The sequence below is a fragment of the Apteryx rowi genome, unplaced genomic scaffold (assembly GCF_003343035.1).
Source record: "Apteryx rowi isolate R43461 unplaced genomic scaffold, aptRow1 scaffold_155, whole genome shotgun sequence".
NCBI lineage: Eukaryota > Metazoa > Chordata > Aves > Apterygiformes > Apterygidae > Apteryx > Apteryx rowi.
In genome coordinates, this window is record NW_020447808.1 from 192050 (window position 1) to 212786 (window position 20737).

The 20737-nt window shown below is 38.2% G+C and overlaps 1 protein-coding gene across 2 annotated transcripts in view; it reads left to right on the forward strand.

Annotated features, from left to right (window-relative positions):
• Positions 1 to 2594: 2594 nt before the first annotated feature.
• The window catches only part of USP45 (ubiquitin specific peptidase 45), a 57241-nt gene continuing 39098 nt past the window's right edge, over positions 2595 to 20737 (forward strand). Inside the window, exons 1-7 of one of the 2 annotated variants that reach the window (XM_026059276.1) lie at positions 2595 to 2865; positions 3843 to 4021; positions 4906 to 5124; positions 9006 to 9115; positions 11169 to 11338; positions 12974 to 13077; positions 13793 to 13893. In XM_026059276.1, coding sequence (XP_025915061.1) covers positions 9016 to 9115; positions 11169 to 11338; positions 12974 to 13077; positions 13793 to 13893 — 475 coding nt within the window. In that variant the 5' untranslated portion in view covers positions 2595 to 2865; positions 3843 to 4021; positions 4906 to 5124; positions 9006 to 9015. The remainder of the gene's footprint in view (positions 2866 to 3842; positions 4022 to 4905; positions 5125 to 9005; positions 9116 to 11168; positions 11339 to 12973; positions 13078 to 13792; positions 13894 to 20737) is intronic. The other variant, XM_026059277.1, reaches the window with a different exon arrangement.

A 20737-nucleotide genomic window follows, 5' to 3' on the forward strand; every position in this document is an offset into this window, starting at 1 on the left:
GTAATTCTACCTAATATTGCTTCCGTCGTTTCCTAAACTAGTCAAGAAACCGCGCTCTCTGCGCCCCTGTGCTGATTTGCYGGCTGTGAGCTCGGTGCCGTTGACTATTGATTATTGATCAAAACCGCGGCAAGCGCCCGGCGAAACGCGAGCAGCGGCGCCGGGCTGTTTCCTGGCCTCGCAGGAAGTTTCTCGGCGAAATGCGTGTTTAACTGCGGGGCACCGTCGCGATCGGTTGGGCTTAGGCATGAGCTACGTTTGCGTTGCGTTGGGCGAGTTAACGAGGGCGTTCGACGAACGCGGTTTAAGACGGTGTTTCAGCCCTGTGCCACGACGCTGCGGCGACCGATCTCTGCGCGGCCCCGACAGCATGGCGTATGCCGGCCTGGTGATGCCATGGCCAGCCTGCACCCGCTCCGGAGCCCTTCGGATAAAAGCAGACGGCAGGCGCCTCTGCCGAACGCTTCGGCGTCTGGCCAGCGCGCTTGGGTCGTCGCTCTCTTACGCGGGGTTTGCTTTCCGGTGAACAGCGGTTGGTATCAGTGACACGAGGGGAATTGGTGGCGATTAGGCGAGAGCCTGGTGATGGCACTGGCAGTTAGTGAGGTGCTTCCTATTTTAGACCTGCAACTGCAACTCTGCATGTCACATTTGAGTTTCTGTTTTGATTTTGGGACCTGGATTTTTTTAGAACTTCGCTCAGCCTTTTGCAGTAGATATGCTTTACTTTTAGCACATTGCGCTACTTTTGCTGTAGATACACCCAGTTAAAGGGAATTTGCAGGACTGCACCTTAAACATAGATGCACAAAAATAAAGTAAAATATCAGGAGTTTATAAGCAGATGTCAAAAACAACAAATATTGTTGTGTGTTGTCTTTAGCTGTCAGTATCCCCAAATTCCATTATGCAGTCCTTTCATACAAGCATATTATGCAGATTTTTGTTTGAAGGAAAGATGCTTTCCACAGTCATTCCTAGCTTTTCAAATATCACAAACATGCGCCAGGTTGGTCGTAGAATATGCCTTGTAAAATTACTTTGCAGTTTACTACAGTTGTAAATATTTTGTCAGACTTCTTCAGGAGCTACTGACGAACTGGCATTTTGTAGTTTTGTTTCCATGAGATTCACAGATACATAGCTAGTGTCTCATGGGTTTTGCTGGTAACATCAATCGTAGATCAAGGACAAGTTGTTCTACTTTAGATGTGTCATGAAAACAAACTGGGGCAGTTTGTATGTAGGGAGAAAATTGAATGAATTTTTTTCCTCTTAGCAGCCAGACTTTGACTTTCAAAGAGCTCAAACTCATTTTTCAGAGTCCTTAAAATTTTTAGTTGTTTTACCACCATTAATTAGCTAGCTGCCGCAACACCCCTCCGAAGTAGATGGAAGGTTATGCATCGACATTGTCTTCCTGTCTTAAAGAGACCTGCCCAGGGTCAGCCCTTAGGCAATGGTGTAGCACATTAGAAACTAAGATTTTAGCRTTCAGTCTGTCAGTTTGACATGTTATCTTGTGTGGGCTTCAGTATACTGTTTCACATGGTATACTACAACCACAGTTCCTTTTTATTAGTTGCTGTTACTTTACTTTCTCCTTCTGTTTTCAGACTTTGCAGAATGAGCATTTCTCCCAAGTTCATCCTTTGCTGATACTGCCCTTCATTTTCTTTTATGACATCTTGAACCACTTTTTCCCCGTTTTTGTCCCATGGCTCTCCTGCCAAGATACTGTGAATTCAGTGTTTGTCCTCCAGCTGTTTCAGTTGCCGCTCCCTCAAGTTTTCCATGGTGATGGGACTGTTTACAGCATTGTTCATATCACTTGCCTGCACAGGCTGTTAGCTGTCTCCTCTAACGGCCTTTTCACTGTATGGGGTTCTTTGCTTGCAGGCCAACATCATTACTTACAAGCTGTAGCTCTTTTTGTGTTATTTATGTGTTTTGCTGTTTAAGGGGTATCTGTGAATATGTTAGACCATAAACACATCCATCCAGATGTTTTTCCCTCTTAATATGTTAATATTTTTTAAGATGYGTTTAAAGTGGGATAGGGAGCATAAGCAAAAGTTGTATGTTTGTGTTATGAGGTTGGATATTGACAGGGACCCCTGACATTTTCTGTAAGACACTAGCAAAACCTTTGCTATAAGATACTAGCAAAAATATTTGACATCCAAATACTACTCCTTTTGTCCACTCAAGCCTTTTATTTACTTTAGTCATAAAACCAGTTAGAGGGTCTTTTATTCTGGTTTCTAGACGCATTGGGTTTTTGTTATCATTAAAAGTTTCTGTGGCAAGTATGCTTCAGTAGCAAACCTGGATTGTGTAGGATGCAAGCATGAAAATTGACAGACCATGTTTAGCATGGGCAGATGGATTAAAATTATTAATAAAAGTGAGAAATGCTATGGGATTTTTGCAGTCACTTGGAAAGTTGTACCTAGTACTCAGAAAGCTCTGTTTCACTCCTTGTGCAAAAAGTACATCCATGTATCACCCTTCTAGGACTGTAATACAATGTCAAGATTGGCATGCGAGCCCTAGTGATGGTGTAGGATGTGTGCGATGTGCCTTTGGGCAAGGAAATCTTGGAGATGACAATTCCAGAATCTCGAATGACATTTTCCAGGGGAAGAAGTGTTGCTGCCACTACCAGTTGGTAGTTCTGGTCCTTTTACTGCTCTAGCCGGCAGTGAGGGCTTGTTTGCTGTGAAGGTTTTGGTGCCTGTCAGAGCACTGAGCGCCCTGGCCTGCTGATTGATGGCACTGCCCAGTTGCTAGCTGTGATGGATGCAGTTCCTGCTCCGATTGGATGACATTTGATCTAGTAGCGAGCCAGCCAAAATGCCACAGGTAATGCTCTGAACAGCCATCCAGAATAGATCCACTTACAGCTTACATCAAACATGTAGCGGTTCTGCAATACTCGCAGAAGATCTGGCATTACCGACTTGTACAGGTCTCGTCCTTTTGTACTTTCACAGACATAAGGAAGTTCATAAAGCTTGTTCACAAACGTGCTACAGAGCATCTTGACCTTTTGACTGATTTTACATATCTTTTCTGTTCAACAGCCCCTTGCTTGGGTGGTAGTCTGCTGTTGGCAGCTGTACAATTCTTTTAAGTTATAGGGAAGCCCTCTGCTAATTTTTGGAGTGCTGTATTTGTGCCCTCTGTGCTGTCCCTGCATTTTTAGTGTGATGCTTTTTTTTTGTGTGTGTGTGTTAGGAACAAAAAATTGTAGCATCTTAATTGAAAAGTTTGACTACAAATGGTTGGAATTTAGGGTACCTCAAATGAGTTGAGAAACAGGTAGGTAAATGTATTTGCCCCAGCTCCTTTGAATTCAGATGTTCGCTGATGAAATAACTAACAATACTGATTTCACGGTTAATTACTGATCATACTATGTTACCCATATCCAAAATAGTACACAGGGACAATCTGTAGACTCATTTGGATATATTTCATAGGGTAAGAAAGTTTAGATAACTTGATGATTATTACATCATTTTTATCTTACTGTTTGCATTCTAGTAATGCAAATGCAAACCTCTTAGTTAATCATGAGTTGGGGAAAATGTCGTGCTAATTGTTGTACTGACAAAGAACAAAAAACACAGCACTTGCCTGAGAAAGCTGGTGCCCTGGTTATAAGATCAGGGAAAAGGTGGATCTTGACAGATGAAGTGGAAGCAATGATATGGTAATAGTCAGTATGACAGGTTATTCCTCTAACATACTGATGGTCTGGCTTGGGTTTCTTATAAACATCACAGTAAAGGTACAGCGTGGGAAAATCCATTAATGTTGCATATTTCAAAATTTAGCAGGTGAGCTATGAAGACCTTGTAGGAGGAGGGATTCAACCTCTAAGTAAGGAGTGCAGGACAATACGATGGGAATAGGCCTTGAGGAATCTAGACAGTGAAGACAGCTTCCCCACCTCTGCTGTGTACAGATGCTGTGAGAGGAATGACCTGGTTTTGCTTTGCTCTCCTAAAGAAAAGTGAGTTCTAGTTTATGCTTTCCGTGTATGTTTTATTGGTCCTAGCTCTATGGATTTTTAGTAGACTAAAACACTTAAAAAAAAAATATATATATATATATATTTTTTTAAGAACTAAAATCTAGCTCATTTTAGTTTCTAACTATATACTTTATGGAATGGCTGCTTTACTGTGTTAAATATGGACTATTTTAGGCATACCTTACATTTAAAATAGTCAAGGTATACCTTAGATTTAACTTAACAAATTTAGCACTGGTACCATATGTTGATTTTTGGCACTGTGTGTCAACTGCAGAGCTTTTGAAATTAGGTGGGCAGATTGTTCTGCTGCTTCTGAAGCGTTTTGATTTTTCTAGAAAGGTGGAAATGAGCAATTGTAGTAAGGAACTTCTGATCTTAATTGGCTTTTTGTAGGCAGATTGCCATTAGGGTTCTTTGTGAGTGTAAAAAGTAAACTCTACACCAAGAGTAGCAAGTGATGATTATTATACTTCAAACTCTTGTATGCTGAGTTCACAAATCTGAACCAGTTGGGCGAAAACTAGTTTCTAGTTTTGCATGAAATGACTGTTTAAAAGGATGCAGTTCAACTCTTCCTACTTTTACTTTTTTTCCAAGAAACTGCACAATTTTTACTTCAAATTATTACTGTATACTAAATAGAGATCAGGGTGAGGGAACATACTGTCCAAACTCAGCTTTTTCTACTTCAAAGATCTTCCTTTCTGTTGTTATTGTCAGATTCATTTGTCAAATATCATGAGCAATGTGACTTCATTTTGTGGATAAGAAATTAAAAGCTTACTATATTTGTTTTTCCATTACAAAAAGAAACTTCTGAGCAAGACTTCATAGAGATTTCTTTCTGCTTGTCCTTTCAGAGAATATCATCGTAAAATGTCTCCTCTAGGACACCTGACAGCTGATGGCCATAGTTACAAAATAGAGTCGTTGAACATATTCAGAAAAGAGGAATGGGTTAGAAAGAAGCAAATCATGGGAAAATTGTCAAGGCTTTTAATTTCCAGAGGACTGAGCTAATTCTGTGCCAGTTGATCATTTCTCCTCTGCTCTCTTGTCCCGAATGGATTGTGCCCACGGTCAGCAGACGTATAGAGGGTTTCTCTTGATTTTTTTCTTAACTGTATTTTATGCTTTTTTGGCCCTACATTTCTTCAGGCTTTTCATTACAGTAAAATCTCAGTCTGTTATTTCACATAAACATTTCTTAGAATTAATTTCTGAACTACTTTACGTTTCTTCTTCCTTTATCTCAATTAAATGCAATAATCAGATTCCTAGCACAAGCATTTTGATATCTGAAATGTTGATCTTGTTTTTAATTGTTAAATCTTTTACTTGTAATGTTTTCTGCCCTCAAGTGTGCTGGAAAAGGGCAAATAGTGCTGCCTATGTACTGGCCTTCTAGCATCTCTCATGCTTGCTAAGCAGCTCCCTTGCTCTTACTCTTCTGTTTGCTTTTCAAAATCAAGCACAAACCCTGGCTAGGTCCTTGATATTATGTGGCTTCTCTAAGACCTCACAGGTCAGTAAGCCATGTATGATGTATGCTTCTCTACATGTGTATTAGTGAGAACTGTTTAATGTAATGGTACATGTTATCTTTTGTTCTACCCACTCTTACTAAAAGATGGCTGAAAAATCTCTACTTTGGTCAGTGGATTCCCAAATCTGCGGTGTGAATGCTTGGTTACTATGTCAGTGTTCATTTCTAACACCTTATTGATTATTTTGGGATAGAAATACTACATTTCCAGTCGTTCCAGATGCCTTTTCCACGTGTCTTGAAGGTCTGTGCAGCGTGGGTTCCAGTGGTGGGCTACTGATGCCCTGATCCAGATGATATTAAGTTGCCTATTGGCCTCATGATTTCAGAGGTGGAAAAGACTTGCTAGCATTTCAGCTGGTCTGGTGCATAATTGTTCTTTCCTRAAGTTGTCTGAGATCCTGAAGTGTACTGATACGAACAGAATTCACCCGAATAAAAGTCATGTGGTTTGGACACTCTTACATAATCTGTCCAAATAGATAAAACCTTTTATGCTGAAATGAACTTGTATGATCATTTGTGTCCATGTTGAATAACCTAATCAAAACTACATTCCTCTAGGGAGGTCATTTTTCTGTCTTTGCTATTGACTCTTTATGTCATTTAGTGTAATGTCACCAGTTTTCTAATGGAGTCTGTACCAGTTGTACTGTTTGATCAATGTCTTTGCCTTACATGCATTGGCAAGTATGCTCTAGTAGTTTATGGTGTTAAATGCTGCTGAYGGATCTACAAACAAGATACCTGTGAATAATGCACTTTTCAAGCCATATTTGGTGAACTGAATGCTCTTCAGAATTGTATTAAGCATGACTTGCCTGCTTGAAAAACGTTTTGTGCTAAGTTAAGCTGCTGTACAATAACTGATGATGGGTAGTTTCACAATAGTTTACATGTAAATTATAAGATGACAAGGCAGAAATAAGCACTTAAAAGTGTTTGGATATGAAGCACCTTTTCCTTTTATAGGGATGCTGTGATGCACAGCTGCTGCTACACGTTAGGGATTTTAAATGTAGTTGAATATAAATGCTGAAGAGCTGGAATAGTCAGATCTTGTTGCATGAACATGAATTTCGCTGCAGGCTTGGCACTTGCGGTACCTGCCCCTTTCTATCTGTTTGGACTGTTGTATACATTTTGATGCCTAACATTAAAAAATACTCCTGCCAATAATTACTGCATGTAGGACATATAGTTATTTAATTTAACTCATTCACTACTTCATTTTTTAAATTGTAGAGATGATGCATAATATTTTTCTTACGGAGTGAACGTTTTTAAATTAAGGAATGCATTTGTTAACTCAGTCTTTCGTAAAACAGTTCAAAAGCTAGTGGAAATGGAAATGAATGCAGGTGAAATTTATCTTGAAGTAAAACTTCACGGTGATGACTTTGACTGATTTCTGACAGCAAAATTTATTATACCAATCCATGTCATTATTATAGTTTAAGCTATTCAGCAACCGTGTTACCCTCAACAACTGATTTCGCTAGGCTTGCTTGGAATTGAATGTCTAAGTAGACCTTACAAGTATATTACGAAGTGAATAAAGTGATTAAGTTGCYGTCATGTATGTGGGATAAGAGAATAACGTATTGGGACTTATCATTAATTATGCATGTAAAACAAGACAGAAATTTGTTGTCTAGTCAAAGCTATAGTTTAGCTAACAAGCTTTAGGTTTTAGTTTTGCAAACCTGCAAAATCAGCAAACCTGAATTCAGTGGCATCGTTTACTTGTGTTTGAAGCTTTAGACTCCTAAGTATATGTAATTTAAGAACGTTATGATATTTAATATAGTATAAACTGATTGCCATGTAAATGTAGCATTTTACAAAAAAATGAAGTATTCTGAAAGGTTGAAGAGGCATGAAACCAGCACTGCAAGGATGCAGAGAGTAAAGGTTTCTTTCTTACTCTGCATAGTTTTGACTTTCCCAAAGTAAAGTTGTGACTGCTATGGCCATACAGAAACCCCCCATCACTAACAGTAAGTGTGACAGATGCAGAGATGTCTGTCTGAATTTGTAAGATTCCTGAAACAGTAGCTCTGAGGAATGAATTGCCTGCTTTACTTTAGTGAGGTCTATTCAGACACCAGTGATGGTGCTTCAGTATCACTGTTGCAGACTTTTTAAGTGATTGGCACAACGGATGAGAAAGGAGGAGAATACTGAGCTCAACATACGGCTCAATTCTAGTGCATCTCAGAGTTTCAGTCTCTCAGTTTCAAAAGTCTAATTGCATATGCACAGAAGAATTAAAAACTTAGATGGACAAATTTTTAAACTTTGGGAAACTCTTAACCTGATTGATCTACAGAGAGAATATATTTATTAGTATTACCAAATGTAGGACTTTTCAGTAGTTTCATATACATAGATGTGGTACTACAGTTAAAAATATTTCAGTATTAGTGGATCAGGTGACATTAGTAACCTGCAGGTGATACCACAAGAAGTCATTTATTTTCTAAACAGAAATGATGGTTCACAGGTTTGCAGTGTATGAGTATTTGATTATTTTACATTCATATGCTTTGTATATCAAAACATAAATTTCTTTATCTTTTTATGAAGCATATTGTTAAAACGGCAACCTATAAACTATGTTACAGAAGCTGTTTGTATGATGCACAGCTGCACTGATTCAGTGGATTCACATTTGGATTTTGGTTAAAAAAAAATGGTGTGTTGAAATCTCTGGAGGATTTTAGAAAAAGTTTGGTGGGAAAAATGTATCCTTTAGTTCCATTCCTCACAGAACTCCTTGATTAATGAGCCAGTTTTCCTATGAGAGAGTTCGTCTGTATGGATTCTCTGATGCTTAATGAAGGCGTCAACTCACACTGCAGTCTGTCCTCACTGATAAGTGAGGTCTCCTTCCTTTTCTTAGCTTCCCAATTTCATGAGGTCTGGAAGACTTCTGTATTTTATTAAACGATTTGGAATTGCTCAAAAGCTTTTAGGGAAAGCACACAGGTTAATGGTGACATAAACCTTGTTTCTTTTGGAAAATATGTTAAGAAAGAGAAGCTTCTATTTTAATAAAGTTTTTCTGTTAAGGTATGTATGGAACTCTGTGGTAGTTTATTTTAAAACAACAAAAGAAAATCCCAGTATTTCAGATATTTAACACTGCTGACTGGAAGTGTGAGTGTCATGTAGCTACAGATACAATTTGTAACTTCATGTAATATAATTGATCTTTCAGTATACCTAAGAGTTCATTCCTGACATGTTCATATTCTTTATTACTCATTACTCTTTATTAATCAAATCCTAAAACTGTTTGTGAATTATGAGTTTTGAATGTGTGATTTGATCTCAGGCTTTCAGTGTTTAAACTCTCTAAATTTGATGAAGTATTTAGACAATAAAACAATCCCTATTTCTCTTTCCTAGTCAGTAACAGATGCGGGTGAAAGATCCATCAAGAGCTAACTCTGAGAAAACAAAGAGGAACAAAAGGCCTAATAGGCCACAGGATGAAGACTCTTCAGATGATATTGCAGGTAAATACATTAAGTGATGCTGGGCCCTGAGGTTGAGGGATATCTTCCCTGTTAACTGTTGAAAACCACAAAGCAGTGGTAGAGTGAAATGCTTTTCCTGTTTGAATTCATAACATAAGTATCTTCAATCAAATGTTTATGACATGATCAGTTGTTACACTGCATGACTACCCTGAAGGGCAGGAGAGCTGGTTGATCTTCAGTGACAACCTCTCCAAAGCACAAGAACAGCCCTTTCCAATGTGCAGCAAGTCAAGCAGGCATGGCAGAAGGCTGCTTCGTCAAACAGGGAGCTTCTGATTGAGCTCAGATGCAAAAAGGAAGCATGCAGAAGGTGGAAGCAGGGTTGGGCTGCCCTCGGGGGGGGTACTGAGTCTGCAGGGGTGGGACTGGGTAAGCCAACCTCAGTTGGAGTTGAATCTAATGAGGGATGTGAAGGGCAAGAAGAAGGGCAGGGATACTCTCACAGCTAAATGAAGACTAACGAAACTGTGAGCACACTGCTTGAGAGGTGGGGAACCTAGTGACAAGGGACACAGAAAAGGCTAAGGAACTCAGTGCTTCACATGTGCCTCTGTCTTCACGCACGAGGTCTGCACTCAGTCCTCCCAGGTCCCTGAGCCCAGTGGCAGACYTGAGGTGATTTAAGCATTATCCAGAGTAGAAGACTGAGAGCACTTAAGCAAATTGAACATAACACATGTCTATGGGATCAGATGGGATGCATTTGAGGGTGCTGAGAGAGCTGGCTGATGTCACTGTGAGGCCACGCTCTGTCATTTTCATATCAACAAATTGGGAAGAGTAATCAGTATCCTGGAGGGTAGGTCTGCCATTCAGAGTGACTCAGACTGGCTGGAAAAATGGGCTGACAGAAACTCCATGGAGTTCAGCAAAGGCAAGTGGAGAATCCTGCACCTGGGCCAAAATAACCACATACAGTAGTACAGGCTGGGAACTGATGGCTTGAAAACAGCTTTGCAGAAAAGCYTCTGGGAGTCCTACTGGCTTGCACCTACTCTATAGTGGATTGTAATAGCAGAGTATATTCGACAGTTGGAGGGAAGTGATTCTTCATGCCTTTTCGACACTTGTGAGACTTCATCTGGAGTACTGTGCCCAGTGGCTCCCTAGTACAAGAAAGATACGGACATACTAGAGTGAGTCCAGCAGTGGGCCAACCCGCCACATGGTTAAGGGGATGGAGCATATGGCATATGAAGAGGGACTGATGAAAATGGGTTTGTTTAGCCTAGAGAAGAGAGAGTAGGGTTTCTTTCTTCAACTGTCTGGTGGGAGGTTATAGAGAAGATAGAGCCAGACTCTTCTTGAAGGTCCACAGTGAAAGGATTAGAGGCAGCAGACCTTAGGGCAAGGGAAATTTGATTAGATACAAGGAAGTTGTTTTTTCCCCATGAGGATGGTCAGACAGAAAACAGATTTTCTAGTGAGATGGTGAAACCTCCATCCTTGGGGATACTCAAAACTGAGCTGAACAAAGCATTCAGCAATCCAGTCTAAATTTGTAGTTGGCTCTGCTTTGAGTGGGGGTTTGGACCAGGTGCCTGTGGTATTTCATTGGAGTTGGTGCAAAAAGTTGACAAAGAAGAATGGTGGTTGTTAGTCATGTTCAAAGTGGGCAGTTGTAGTAGGAATGGATGGGTAAGTGATGTATCTGGAAATCCTTCTTTAAGGWTAGGAAGGGATGTCAGCTGTCTTTGTTGATATATGCAAAAGTAGCTTTGCGTAATATTTCACTGTTGACAAAAAAACAGGGAAGTGAATTTTATACAAAGTAGTCCTTAAATTTAGCTGTTTTTAAGAGGTAGTGTTTATTAACTTGAAAATGATTTTCATTGTGGAAAGACCAAACTAGATCCCTCATAAAATTCAATATATGGGGGAGCTGTTGGCCAGTTTTTGCTATTTGAGCTCTTTGCTATTTTTTTCCTAATGCTGAACTTGCTGAAGATTCAGCTCTTCCAGTATACCTGTGCTTTTTCAAAACTATAATTTTTAATTGGTAAAAGTGGGTATGTGCCATTTTCTCAAGGCTTAACCTGCCAGCATGTGAGCCAAGCAGTGGATGTGCATCATGTGAAGAGAGCGGTAGCTCAGAACGTGTGGTCAATATGTTCAGAATGTCTCAAGGAGAGACGGATGAGCGATGGTGAGCCCGTGGCACCTTCGGACATATGGCTGTGTCTCAAATGCGGCTCTCAGGTAAGCTTACACTGTAATTTTACAGAGGTGAATAGGCCTTGATTTGCTAGAAAATGTGACCAGTATAGATCCTGTCTGCATGGAATCTAGTTACTTTCAGTGAAACACTGTGAGATAAGCGCTTGGCTGTGGTCTTGTTTTCCTGATGTCTGGTTTTCAGCAGTGATTTGGGTTAGGTTTATGTATTAAGGTGCAGTTTGGCATTGCAATTAGTAAGGGGTAGTCCCATCATTTTTCTTTTCTTCAGCTGCAGTTTCTTGCCACTTACATAAATATAGCTCCAGGAACTGTACAATTTCAAAATACATCAGGTTAGCTGGCTGATCTGGCAGAAAGTCCTGCAAATAGAAACAAATAAATAAATGAATGTGTATATTGCTGAATCAGCTTGCACTGTGGATACTCTGTTGCTAGATTTGACTGAAAGCTAGAAGAAAGGACTGTGCTGGAATAAGAATGCTGCTTTTTGTGGCATCTAGCCTTTAGATTGGATCAGTTATATTGTCAAATCGTGCCCTTGGAGTTTAAAATGACAGGTCCTGACCCCAAGGGCTCATGCAGATTTCTAGCCTGAGAGTGAAGTAAAGACTGATACTGAAAAATCTGGTTAGCAGTCAATGACACGCTTGATTCAGCTAATAGCTGCCCAAATAAAGCATTTCACAATTTTCTTAGACTTTCTGTAGGTACAGTGCCATAGTACGAGCAGAAGCAACCCGATACGAGTATTTTCTGAACAGATTTAACTTTRCAAAGAAACATGCTGTTGGCAGGCTTCGGAAGATAGTTAACTCATTCTGAGGAGAGCTTGTAGAGTATTTATGTAAATTTGTAATTAAGGAGGCTTTTAAAAGGAGCTAAATCTCTGTGATTTTTCATGTTTATGCTCTTGAGACAGCCTCCAAAACTCATGTGTCATTTAGAGACCAGTCTTGAAGCCTGTTCACTTTATCTTCTAAGTCCCACTCTGTAGATACTTGAACAATTGCAAATGCTTTTTCTCAAAGTTGTTGTATGTAAATGATGTATTCTGAGTAGCTTCTTAGTACAAAACCAATTCTTGTGTTTTTTGCTTTTGCTGTCTGGAGTATTCTTGAGGAATAAGGGTTACCTGRGGGGTTCCTTTCCTTGATGTTTAATCCATGGATCAAATAAGCCCATGTAGTTCTCTTGTTCACATTTTTTAGGGATTTTTTTTTTTTGTGAATTGTACAATTTGCTGTCTGTTGACAATATTTATTTTACTTATTAAAAAAGTGGAAATTATTTCTATTAAGTAAAAACAAGCTTAATAATTTTTCCATACATGTAACTGTTTTTTTCAAGTAGAAAAGATGAGATTCTGGTTTTGTGTCATAATAGATTTTTCTTTATTGGTAAAAATATAATGTGTTTATTTTTGCAAAAAAGTTGACTGATATTTATAATATTGGATTATAAAGAATGTTAAACTCTCTCATTCCTTGAGAATGCTAAGAGCATTCCAGACAACTGTTATAGCTGTGAGTATTAAGGATACTATAGATTTCTGCCTATTTTTTAAAGTAAATTTTTTGTAGTTTATTTACTACAAAACTATATACTATTTTCCTACTTTCCAATTTTTTCTTACTGTGTTAATATTTCCATTTCTAGGGATGTAGTAAGAACTCAGAAGGCCAGCATTCTCTAAAACACTTCCAAACAGCGCACACAGAACCTCATTGCATTGTTATCAGTCTCAGCACGTGGATCATATGGTAAGAATGGGTATGCAGGTTTTTATATAAATTTTGTTATATATATTTATGTATCAGGACTACTTTTAACCTAAAGCAATGTCTTCTCATGTTAAGGAATAATTCTGACAGATAAAATGAATACTTTAGCTAGGTCTGCAAAGAGGAAAGGGAGGCTTTCTGGAGAGCAGAACAAGAAAAATAGTTTGCCCTTAGGACTCTCAGAGAAGGCAAACCAAATCAAGTGTGGTTCTGGTTTGTTTCTCCATTGTGAATGAGACCTGTTGTATTCCCCTCATCTCCTCCATTGTCCAAACATAGGTTTCTTCCTGTTAAGCAGTTATCAATCATATCACCTRCCTTTCTCTATTATATCAATAATTTTGATGTAGACAAAATGTCCTGACTTGCAGTCTTAATTATGTTTTTTGCAGTGGCCAGCATAGTGTATTGCCATGGAAGAAGGTTAAACAGCCTAAGATAGCAATTCCTTGTGGTCTGTAAGAGTTGGCTGGTTATAGGATTTTGACCTTCCTCCTTGCTTCTGAGTATTCCCAGGGCTATAAATTGAGATTATTTAGATCTGTAAGCATTGAAGTGAATCAGGGCTGATCTGCAGAAAAGTATGTATGGGACAGAGGAATTCAATGTTATTCCCCTTTTTAGTATGGAAAATTGAAACCTAGAGCTTAAGTAATGCTTTCCTGAATTCCAGTTTATTTCTTCTTTTGTTTAGGTGTTATGAATGTGATGAAGAGCTGTCAACACATTGCAACAAGAAGGTTTTGGCTCAGATAGTTGACTTTCTTCAAAAACATGGTTCCAGGGCTGAACCAAGTAAGTTTGCACTTTTACCTGGAGACCTCTGTAATGTACTGTCTCTAAAAAAGCACATCTCAGATTTTGAAACATATTAAACATTAACTTAAATTTAGTTAAGTTTAGTTAATAATTAAGTTACTAGTTGTGAATTTAAGTTTGTGTAAGTGGATCTTGTAGTACTCTGTTGTTGGATGTAATGCTTTCTGTTCATTGATTTCTTTGGGTTTTAATTGATAGAATGCTCATTTCTGTTGATAGAAAATCATACTAAAATCTTCTTTTACTTTAGAATCCTGCTATATTTTCTTTGCTGTACACGTATAGTATAGAGAACTTTGTACACATGGACCTCAACTGTGTACTCTTGATTATAGTGCTGATGTTATTCATCCCTACCATAACTCTGTCTGCAGCAGTTCAGGCTTGTGACTTATGGAATACATCAGATTTTAGATTGTCCACACAGACACACACGCACGCACGCGCGYGCGCTTAGGTAAAGCTTGGTTGCAGTTTTTAGCAGAGACTGATAGTCTCATCTAGTTAGAAGTAAGATTAGAATAGTATGCCTTACTGGGTTGGACTATGTATTCTTCTAGCTGTGGGTACATAAATCCTGGTAGTTTTAAGAGGTATTACATATTTTTTGAGAAAAAAAACCTACTAGGGGTCACTCAAAAATTCATATTCTACATTTTCATCTAATCACAAGTAACAACTTATTTAATTATAATAAATTAACAAATTACTACTTTTTGTGTTCTTCTCACTTGGCCCAGTGAAAATACAATATATGATTTCACTTTTATTCACAGCTTCAGTTTCAGGTTTTCATGTGCTAATAAATTAGCTTGTTTGCAGAGGCAAATGCTGTAGTATTTGTTTCAGTTAATTTAATGGAAACAATTTCACTCTGTTTTTGAACTGCTGGATAAGATTTTCAGGAGTGATATTATTCTGTATGCTTCATTTTTTAGGCTCTTGACTTGTGAAACTTCAAAACATCTAAAGTTTTCTGAGTTTGGTGTTCAGAACTTTTCTGTGAAATGTCGTAAACTAAACATCCAAAATTCCAAACCAACTTAGAAAAAGTATGCTTAAATTAGACTCGGTGTTCCTGAAAAATCATGTGTTTATAGTAGAATTTATCAAAATATATTTCTGTTATATAGGTATTTATATTTCATGTTGGTATTCTGTATTCTGTTTTGGTATTCTGACATATTTCACTTAAATATCTTCCAAATAGAAGAGGGAAACAAAAATGTATTGTTTTTGTTGATTTTTTTTTTCTAAATTTTTCTGTTTCATTTAAAGCAGTTTCCCCTTCAGTTTCTTAAATCAGGCATTAAGTTGAAAAACTGGCTATCACCCAGCTTTTGTCTGTAGTTGCCTATTCTGTGATATATGTGTACTGAGTAAATCAAACTTACTCTGAAATCTTGCAAGTGATCTAAATGTAGGCATTAACAGTGTGACACGTGCAATGATGTGAGACTAGTTTTTATTGTGAATGTTTTTTCAATGCGTTACCCAGTGAAATTTTAAACCAGAGTCTCACGCTGTATTTTCATGAGCTTTTTAAGCCAGCACTGCTTCAAACAGAAAGGCCCTGGCTGCTTGCTGCTGCTCGTTCGTTTGCAGTCTCCTTGTGCTGGCCCAGGCATTAATTGGATAGCGTGGGACACTGGTTTGGGGAGCTGAGGGGGGGGATTTTCGCTGCGTTAATTCTGATCTGGATCAGTTCCCTGATATGATTCACCAAGGGTGACATCAATGTTTGTGCCGGGACTCCGTGTGGAAGGGAATCGGAGGGGCAGGAATGCGCTGCCAGGAGTGGTGGGTGGACAAGACCACTTCTTCTGTGCAGCAGTGCCAATTGGTGTCAGCTAAAAGGGCTTAGAGGACTACAGTGGTGGTGTGTTACGGGCAATCTGGCTGCAAAGCTACGCTTTATCCTTCAAATTTATGCACGTCTGTTTTTGAGCATGCGAATAGCCACATTGATTTCTGGGAGTTATTTGTCTGTTCAAAGCTAAGGAATTCACATGTAAGCTTTGCAAAGTGGCCACCTTAGCAGCAAGAGGTCTTAACCTATGGGGGTTGCTCCTGAAAGGTAACCGTATTTCCAGCTTCATTCCAGCAAAGGGCTAAGGCTCACATCTGAGCTTGTATTCCTGCAAAAAGTGAGCATATGTGCATACATCCATTAATGTTTTAAACTTAGAAATCAGCAACCCTCTCTGTTTRCCAGAAATTCTGATTGTACTAAGCAATTAGGATCAAATTCTTGAGAGCTCTGGGAGTATTGCCACAAAGATAATTTGCTGGGTTTTCTTAAGTGGAAAGGAAAAGAGGGAAAAGCTGTTTGCCTGGCATAGTCTGTTGCATTGGTCCCGGCTACTTACTGGAAGAAGCTAGGAAACATTGATGTACTGGTGAATAACTGATATGTCTAAGAGGAAACTTCCAAACCAAATCGACAGCATTTTTTCCATTTGATAAATTTAACAGCAGTGCCCTTTCTGTTGTTTTTTTTGTTTTGTTTTGTTTTTCCAAATCCTGAAACAATGAGTGATTGTAAAGAAATATAACTTAGGTAAGATTTTTATTTTTTTTTCAAGTTAAACTGCCTTTAAAGATTTTCTTTTTAATAAAATCTGAGATTCAAGTGTAATTCATGCTGTTGTTCAGAAAACAAAGGAGAAAAGGTGTAACAGTGAAAATTAACTCTATTATTATTAACTTATCTTTTTTTTTTAAAGGAGTAGCAGTCTATTTCATGTTGTAGTGATATTTTCACTATCACTATAATGATATTTTCACTATAACTGTCATTCTTTAAATTCTTATCTTTTTTATTTTGTATATTTACTAGAGGATCAACAATGTTTATTGCAATAGTTAATAGTAAAAATAAACTRCTCTGATTTTAAGTGGGGAAACATGAAATATCAATGGTCAATTTTACAATACTTGTTCCTCACAGCTTATTTTTCATTTCTTTAAAATGAATCTAGTGCTTTTCCCCCATTTACTTTTTCTTTCAGTTCAAAAAGCAGACAAAGTGAAGACACTTACTTAATTTTCATATCAGAACATGGCACTGTAACAAAACTTCATTTCATATCTGTAAGAACTGGTTGGCATGGTGCTTCATAAAATATTGTGTAGAAATTTTTCCTTCAATGCAGTATGGGCATGGGTATAAGTAATAGATGAGGACTGTTAGGGTTTTGGGGGTTCTTTTAAGTGAAGGAGTCATTTAAAGATAAAGTAAATTAGTTTAAACATGTATGGGAGGGTATATAGATTGCCTAGTTAATGCATCTTGGAAAATAAACAAAAGCAAAACGCATGTCATCTGGTACTAATGTGGTGGAATAGTGTGGCAGCAGGATCCCTGCTTTTCACTCAGCTTCTCATAAAGATTCGACTTCACTTCAGCTGTAAAAATGTGCAAATTACATTACTACTACATGACTGACTTTTGTAATTACATTAAGCGATTGAGATAAATCCCAGTGCTGGGTTCCCAAAAGAATGCTTGCAGCTGTGTGATTTTCACATCTGATCCTATGGTTTGTTGTACCCAGCAATGCCTGCTTTTTTTTTTTTTCTTTAAAGGAGTCTGTTTGTTTAAGAGGTCATGTTGGGCACAAGATGGAAGAATAAAGCAAGATTGCTTTCCAGGGTGTACCACCCAGAAATTTGTTTTGTGGAAAAGGTTAGCAGGCCATGATGATTTTCACAGAAAGGCAGGTGCAGTATTGTCAGCATGGCACACTTGTGAGCTTCACATGGGCATAATGCACATGTAGTACACAGGAACCATGCTGAGACATTGATGTCTGGGTGTCTGCTCATTTGCTGGAGAAAATAAATTGTTCTGCAGTCTTAAAAATGAATATTATGTATATTTTCTTATAGAAGGGAAATTAGATATCTGTGAAGACACAAGATTGCAGACTGAATTTCTTTGTATACCAGTTGATTAAATTTGTTTGTGTGGCCATAGAATGGGAAGGAAGAATATTTGTTCTCAAATTTTGTAGTTAAATTTATTGCTGGGAAGATCAAGTAGAGGAATGAGATTTTGTTAATAAGTTCAGCTGTCCTGCTTTTGCCAATAGGTTAAACTTAGAAACTTGATTTCTGTTTTAATGGATACAACTGGTGTAAAAGTGAGATTAAAAAAATAATTTTACAATACAAGTAAAGTTTATTAACTTGTGTGGAACAACAAATCATATGAATACTTTTCCAATTTGCATTTGACAATGAATATTAGCAATTGACAGAAGATTGTACTGAAAAAAATAAAGTTGTTCTTTCATAACTGACTTTCACAGCATGTAATTTGAAGCTTGGAGTTATATGAGCCCATTGTATCTACTTGTAGTTAGAAATATAATTAACTAGCAAATTTGTTGACTGTCCAAATAGGAGATACACTTCAGCAAAAAGACATTTCTCTTGTCAGCCATAAATTTTCTTTCACATGTGCTTACTTGTCAGGGGCTACAAGAGAAATCAGTCTTAAAATAACATAAAAAACCATAAAACTTGTTAAAAAACATAAAACTAGTGACCATTTAAGAAGTGAACTGTGCTATTTTTCTAAGGGTTAGGTTTTCATTATTGTASAATGCTGAAAAAACTTAAATTGTCTGGCACTCCTTTTTTATTTAAAAAAAATTAGTAGCCTATTTCATAATACAGCATGATGAGAACTTGGTAAAAGAAAGGAAATCTATTAACCTTGTTTTTACTGCAAAGACCTTCAGCTGAAGTAACAGAGTTGTATTCAATAGAAAAGGCTTGACCTTGGAATAAAAGTGCATATCCCGGAACCCTCCTTTTTAATTAAAAAAAAATTGTATTGAAAAGACGAGCAAATTGCTTACTCCCCCAGCTAAAAGAAAAATTGAATGTCATTTATATTTTTGCTTGCATACCATCTGCACCCCCAGGTACATTTCAGTTTCAGCAGGAGAAGTGTAGAAGTACGTGTACACTGCAAATACTTGAAATACTGTCAAAATAAATTGATACAGAATCTGTGATAAGTTTTCTAAGCATCTTTTACAGGAGGACATGTCAGTGCTATGTTGTTGGTTTTTTTAACTCCTCATCTGGTGACTTGTTCTAATTGACAAACTGAATAGCTCTTCATAGTAACATGGTGCTTAAAAGTCTCAGTCACAGACCCATTAGACTGGTGCTGTACAGGTGTGGGACAAAAAGATGTTTCCTACCTCCCCAGAGCTTGCAAGAGAAGACAACAGATGAGCAGAAGTAGATGATGGCACTGGAGGAAACACTGACACGGTATTGGTCGGCACTGTAGGCAAGAGTGGTAGCACAGCAGCAGTCTCCAGCTGCCGTTGTCTTTTCTGGGGATATCGTGAAAAGGACAGTTTTGCTAGGATGGGAGAGAGAAGGGTAATGGCAGGAAGCTCCCCCAAGCGCGAAGGCTGCATGTAAGCGCAAATGCAGTTATCTGAGAATCAAAGTAGGTGCAGGAGATGGACATTATCACTGGATCAAAGACAGGCACTGATCTGATAGCAAATAAAAGGTGATGAGTAGGGTATGGCATGCTAAAGGGACGGCTAGGATGTGAGTGTTGGCAGAGCGCTCTGGTAGAGTATCTCTGGTGCAAGGTACACTTTGTCAGAGGAAAAGGAGGTTGTAGTAATTGAGGCACAAAACGATCACTTGGATGGGAGTTTTTCCTGTGTGATTGGATTAGAAAGGCCATCTCTCCAAAAAAGCTGCAGAAGTAATCTGACAGAGAGAGGCGTAGTCCAAATGTGAGAATCCCCAAATGGTCAAAGTTTATTGTGTCAAAATAGTCAAAATCTATTGCTGTCCAGGTCACAGAGAGATAGGTCTGCATGAGGCTGATGTTCACAGTGCCTGAGAAAGACAGAGAAGTTGGGGGGAAATCACGTTAAGACTCTGAAAGATGCAATAGTGAACTACAGGCAGAAATGAGTATATATTTTTAATTATTTATGTGTTTTTCACCTGCCTTGCTCATGTTAACATCACTGAGAGTTCCTTTTTAATAGGTATTACTGCATGGGTGTCTTTTTCCACTCTTTCTTTTCTCAGAACACTATTCGGCCAGGAGTGGTAAGGCCCTTGTGGACACCAACAGATTATAACCATTTTGATAGAACCCTTTTGTGAAAGTCTTTGTTGTAACTGTACTGGCTTAAAAGTCACTTTTCTTTTCCAAAAGCACTCCTTTTAAAATGTTGCAGAATTACAAGATTGAGCCAGGAAGAGTGTAGGAAGCAGTTCAGAGCAAATTCACTTTAAAAAATTACATATTACTCTTTGATTAAAACATGCTCGTATCCTTGGGTTATCTTGCAGAAGGACCCTCCAGCCACAATCTGTGGAAGTATTAGCTATCACAGTCATTACCAGCATCTTCTATTAAGACTGACCAACTCTTCACATGTCAGCTAGACACATCCAGCTTTAGGCCTGTCTGTCATTTATCGCTGACTGGGGACTTTACAGAGTTAAATTAAGAACTGCTGTTCATCCTATGGCTGTGTGTATGTCCTTGAAATTCTTTGCATGGAATAAGATAAATACCAGATAATGCTTGTAATAGCAAAGCAACACTTTTCTGTCAAGATTTTTTCACAGACAGAAAAAACTAGTACAGTGTCACAGGAAATGTATTTGTAAACTTGGTTGAAAGGTAAGAGACAGTAATTAAAATCTTTCTGAATGAAAGATTTCTGGATGTGTGTAGCAGACTTCTTAATTTACTACTACTTGTCCTTATCTCTATACATTTTATTTAGCTTTCTGAAACCAGATGTCTGGTTGTCAT